The sequence below is a fragment of the Antrostomus carolinensis genome, unplaced genomic scaffold (assembly GCF_000700745.2).
Source record: "Antrostomus carolinensis isolate BGI_N321 unplaced genomic scaffold, ASM70074v2 scaffold22207, whole genome shotgun sequence".
Taxonomy (NCBI): domain Eukaryota; kingdom Metazoa; phylum Chordata; class Aves; order Caprimulgiformes; family Caprimulgidae; genus Antrostomus; species Antrostomus carolinensis.
Window position 1 is genome coordinate 1 of NW_010328341.1, and position 5,436 is coordinate 5,436.

A 5,436-nucleotide genomic window follows, 5' to 3' on the forward strand; every position below is an offset into this window, starting at 1 on the left:
ATATTATAGGTTCTCTTAACACATACTATGCTACACCTTCTCCCCACATGTGTATGAAAATCAGCCCCAGAACTACTGTGTGTAGTCACATCTCTCAGTCTTGGAAAGAAGCACTAAATGTCAGCTATGGCACCAGGTTAGTCACTTGGAAGCAGAAGAACACCCACCACTTTTCTCACACACTGAGTCACCACAGAGCTCACCGAGTCACACACATCACCCACAGACCGAGGCGAATCGCCTTCCCCCGCTGCACAGCAGAGTGAGCCGGTGTTGGCACAGTGGCACCCGGGGGCCTGCCCAACACCTGGGCAGGAGCCTGAAGCAGCGAGCAGCATCTGGCTGACCTTGGCTGGACAGGGGACACTTGCCCAGCCCTCCCTTCCTGCTCTTCCAAGCAGGGCTGCAGCATGCCGTGCACCCCTGGGCCTGGAGGCAAACACGCTGGGCAGAGGAGGGCTCCAGAGCCGTGTCACCTGCATTTCCTGAGGCGAGGCAGGTCCATTGCACACTCATGGTATAACCCCACGACATCCTTCACCCTCCAAGGCACACAGGAATTAACTATTTTTCCCCTTGCATCAAAAAGTATTTTCTTCAGGAAATGTCAAGCCTGTTTAATTTTATTCCACTCCCACTTGACAGACCTGCACCTCCCCTTTGCTTCCTTTCACACAGGAGACACACTTTCCTAATGCAGGACAAGAGTGCACCCCCACGGCAGCAAAGCCACCACTGAAGCACAGTTACAACAGGAGGTGGCAAATAAACCCCTCCATTGAAAAAACAGCCCTGCTCCAAAGCCACCATCACCTAGATTTCTCAGAGCTGTACAAAAACACACGAGTGGATCTGCTGGCTATAAAATACCTCACGTCTAGTCTGCTTGATATTTAATTTATACAACAATGTAGATAATGCATAAGGAGCATCAAAAACTTCCCAGGCTTAATACCAGTAAAGAACTAACTGGGAAGCAGTGGCCACCTGAAACAGCAACAGCACACAAAAATGAGCTGCTCTTTTATTAGGGGACATCTTGCTCTTCTCTAAGATGCCGGGCACATTAACCTCAGAGTCCATTCCTCAGAAACTGCAGCTGGCCATTCCCTTGGGTGACTTCAGAGCCCGTCAGGAACTCACCACAGAGCTCCAAAGGACACGCTGCACCCCGTAACCCCTTCTTGGGAAAAAACCCAACCTTTCAGTACACAAGCAGACAGGAAAACTGGCCCACACTGCTGACACCTCGTACTTCAGAGTGCAGGGAACTAAACCCCAAAACTTGCCTGTCTCTCCTCCTGCAGGCCAACAGTGACACAGGAAAATACAACCCACTGCCACTGAGGTCCTCAGGCTAAAGCATAAGGTAAAGGCAACTGCAATATTTAACAGGTTGAGGCTCCCTATGACTTTAAACAGGAAGCTGTTCTCTTCAGGGAAATCAGATCATTTCTTTCAGTGAATGATAGGAAACCATATTTTCTTTTCAGAACACATCCCTGCATGGAAACAACCAAGGAATCTCCCCTCGCTCCCAGTGAAAGCCAAGATCCAGATGTGTCACACAAGCACCCGTCCCCAGCAGGGACTGCCGCTGTGCTGCTCCCCTTTCCACATTTCTCCACACACAGGCAGCGTGTCAAGGAGGAAAACACCACCATCCATCACTGCTCAAGTTTGGCTAGCAGCTGCAGTGAGGGTGCAGTTGTGAAACAGGGCACCCACTTTAGCCTCAAATAACCTAATATCCAAACTAGCCTGCTCCCCGAGTTCAGGGGTTTTCTTTTATGCACTTCACAGGAAATTGGTTGAAATAATTTCCTCACTGGTTTATGTCAATCAGTCAGTCTGCTGGCATCAAGCTGTTAATTATCCTAGATCTTCCTCAGGAACCTGGCAAAGTGTCTGCAACCCCAGCCCACAATGTAAATGTTTCTTGATAGAACAAAGGGAATTAAGGTAAATAACAGTAAGCCAGACCTGACTGATCTTTGGACTCCATCAGCTTATGATTCAGGCTGGACTGTCAATCGTATTTCAGCCAGAGACATACTGTACTCCTCCAAACAATTGAGACTAATATAAAACAGGGAGGTGCCAAACCCAGCTGTAGGATTCTCTCTTTCCATTGTGCAAGCAGAACCATTCATGCCATCACCTAGTAAGAAACAGGAAGTTCAGCTTATCCAAGGAGGATACGCCATTGCGAGGCCCTGCACTTTCAGATCTGGAGAGGAGGTAAAGGATATAAAATTACTGAGTATGTACCTCTAGGTGGTTTCTGGTGAACCTTCACAAAATCTGCACCACATAAGTGATTGAGTTTCTCCTTGGTTCCATCATTATATAGGTGAATTAGCACCTCTTTTGGAAAGTAGGGCTCCATTTCTGACATCTTCAGGGCTCCTATTCCATTGGCACAGTCAATCTTCAGGTGCCTCTGACTCTCTCCAGAGCAGGGAGACTGAGCACAAGGAAAGAAGGAGCAAAGTGAACCCATAACCTAGTGAAACCACACCTGGAGGCATGCTGAATTCAAAACTTCAGACCCAGAGAGGTTAACAAACAGGAGATATTGTTTTGTACAGTCACCTGTTTTATCAGTTCTGTAAAAGCTTTGGACAGTTTTTCATAATAACCTTCCAGCGTTGCTTTCCCATACCGCCCTTGGGTGTTTTGGCAACAGACCATGTAATGTAGCTGTGGTGTTGTCACCAGACCATAGTCTAGCATAAAATGAAAGGCACAATATTCAGAAACAGAATGTTAAATTAATTCCTCCTTAAAAGTTGTACAGTATTTGCTATTCTACAATAACAGACAAATGCAGTGCAGGAAATGTTTCAAGTTCTGTTAGGAAAAGCTGAAACCCACCTCCCCTTGCATGAAAGCCATACAGCTAACCTGAAAGAAAATCATTACAAGCAGAAATGGAAATGGTGTCTAGGCTACTGCTTTAGGTCTTCATAGCAGAGTGACATTTACATAAAAGCTTACAATCAGACTAGAATTGCAAAAGTTTAACATACCGTGGTACTGACCACCTAGAACAGAGATACCATCTATTACTGACTGTGAAAGCTTCTCGCTGCTTGGCCTGGAAAACAACAAATACAACTGACAATCTTTGCAGAAGACGTTTATGTACAGACTTGGGAAGGAAGCACACGTGGTGGAAAAAGACTCTACAAGCTTTCTGCCAGTAGACTTAGATTCAATATGAAGAAATCCATACTTTTTTTTATCATAGGCACCTCCCAATAAAGAAGTTTGAAAGCCACCACCCCAGAGAATGGCAAAGACAAGTAAACTGCTGAACACACATGGATGTCATATGGCACTCAGAAAAAAAAAAACCCCAAACCCACAATGAAGTGCCCTGTTCAGAAACAGTGCTTGGAAGTCTTCATAACTATCGGGGAAGCTGATATAGGAATAGCATTGGAAAACTTTTGTCAGCATTTTGTAATTACCTGGTGTCTCTACCAATAAAAACTGAAGCATCTTTGTGCTGGTTCACTGCTGCTTTTTGGCAGATCTCAGTTATTATTTTCTGTAATTCTCCTTCCTCTGCATTTGCTAGTTGTGTGGCATACTCTTCCCAGGAAGGGTGCAGCATTTCTCCAAGAGGATCAACCAGCTTTACACCATTATCTTCCTTAGAAGAAAAAAGAGCAAAAGATAGTAAGCCTAAAAGTGGGAAACTTAATAAAATCTCTTTGAAGACAGCTAACACGGGGTCCCATCACATTGCTTCTTTAAATGCGGAGCATTTCTGGGAAGCAATAGCTTAGCTGTTTATTTAAACCTCCAACAAGCCTGAAAAAGTAACATAACCAGCATATTAAATAACTGACTTTTTCCCCTTTATGATTATGGAATAAAATTCATTTGACATTAAAATGACATAAAGGGAGATGCTAATAACCTGGAATGCACCAGGGTGGCAGAAGTCTAAATGCCTGGTTTGCAACTGTAATGCTGCACCTCTTTATTTTTCAACCTTGCAAATTTTGCTCAAAGGTTCACCTCTTCTCAGTGGTACTCCTGGCTTGCCAACATTACAAACTTCCTACGTTACAGCACTTCCACATGAGAGAAAATGATGCTTTTGTGTACAGGAAAAAGTAACTTCAACCATGACAGAGATCACATTTACAGGGGGCAAGCTAAACATATGCTTTAAACAGGTCCAAGTGCCTTCAGGATCTGGTCTCAGAACTATGAAGAGCTTCAATTCCACCAGACTGACCACACCTATTTTTATTTTTTTTTTTTAAAGAAAAGGTTGTTCTTACTTCTGGATTGTGAGATGCTGTAACCATGACGCCAATAGTAGCTACCACGGCTTTGGACCTGAGAACTGCCAGCAAGCCCATGCGGAACATGACGTGATCAAGCTGTTCGGCCTTGGTGCGAAAACCTGCGGTGCCATACTGAAGAGTAAGTCCAGCAGGTTTAGGATGTAGTGCTGAGTATTTTTTCAGGGCTTCAAAATCCATTTCTAGAGAAGGAAGTAACACAGATGCGGGTGAGAGAAGTTATTATAATTAGTTTCACATTTTGCAATTTATTTAAATTTGAAGCCCAGAGAGATCTTAAACCATTCATATTCTATCCCTTGGTGGGACTGCAAGGGGGCCCACTACCAGAGCAATCCATGAAGGAGCCTCTGTTCCCAGTACAGCACTAGATAAACAGAGCAAGACCAGATTTCACCAGATCATAAATGGATGATGTGATTTAGGTGAGGAGAACCATGACTCTCAATCAGCTGGATCTAGGGATCCTAACAAACTTATTGCAAAGGGCTGGCCATTTCTCACTGTAACATCAGCCACTCGGTGCACTCGGTCATGGCTCCAGATATTACCTTTCACAGAATCACAGAATTGCCTCGATTGGAAAAAACCTTTAAGATCATCGAGTCCAATCACTGACCTCACCCTGACAAGTCTTCAGCTAGACCATGTCCTTAAGCACTATGTCTAGATGACTCTTAAATACCTCCAGGGATGGGGACTCCACCACTGCCCTGGGCAACACGTTTCAATGCCTGAGAACCCTTTCAGCAAAGAAATTCTTCCTCATATCCGATCTAAACTTCCCTTGGTGCAACTTGAGACCATTTTCTCTTGTCCTGTCACTTGTTACTTGGGAGAAGAGACTGAGACCCACCTCTCCACACCCTCCTTTCAGGTAGTTGGAGAGAGCGATAAGGTCTCCTCCCCTCAGCCTCCTTCGCTCCAGGCTGAACAACCCCAGTTCCCTCAGGCGCTCCTCATCACACTTGTGCTCCAGACCCCTCACCAGCTCCGCTGCCTTTTGCGTTCCAAAGCGGCCTGTCCTCGCTGTTCGAGCCCTTGTAGCCAGAGGGAAACCCCCACCGATGGGTGCGTGACTCGGACCGCGCCTCGGCTGAATTACCCCGTA

At 45.5% G+C, this 5,436-nt stretch overlaps 1 protein-coding gene across 1 annotated transcript; it reads right to left on the reverse strand.

Annotated features, from left to right (window-relative positions):
- Positions 1-2,056: 2,056 nt before the first annotated feature.
- LOC104528270 (phosphoacetylglucosamine mutase-like) lies at positions 2,057-4,507 on the reverse strand (the record flags this gene model as incomplete). Its single annotated transcript, XM_010172227.1, has 6 exons — positions 4,302-4,507; positions 3,477-3,661; positions 3,033-3,100; positions 2,596-2,729; positions 2,272-2,467; positions 2,057-2,161 (listed from the first exon to the last, which is right to left on the reverse strand). Coding segments are annotated over exons 1-6 (892 nt in total), but the record flags the coding sequence as incomplete, so codon positions are not given.
- Positions 4,508-5,436: the final 929 nt, after the last annotated feature.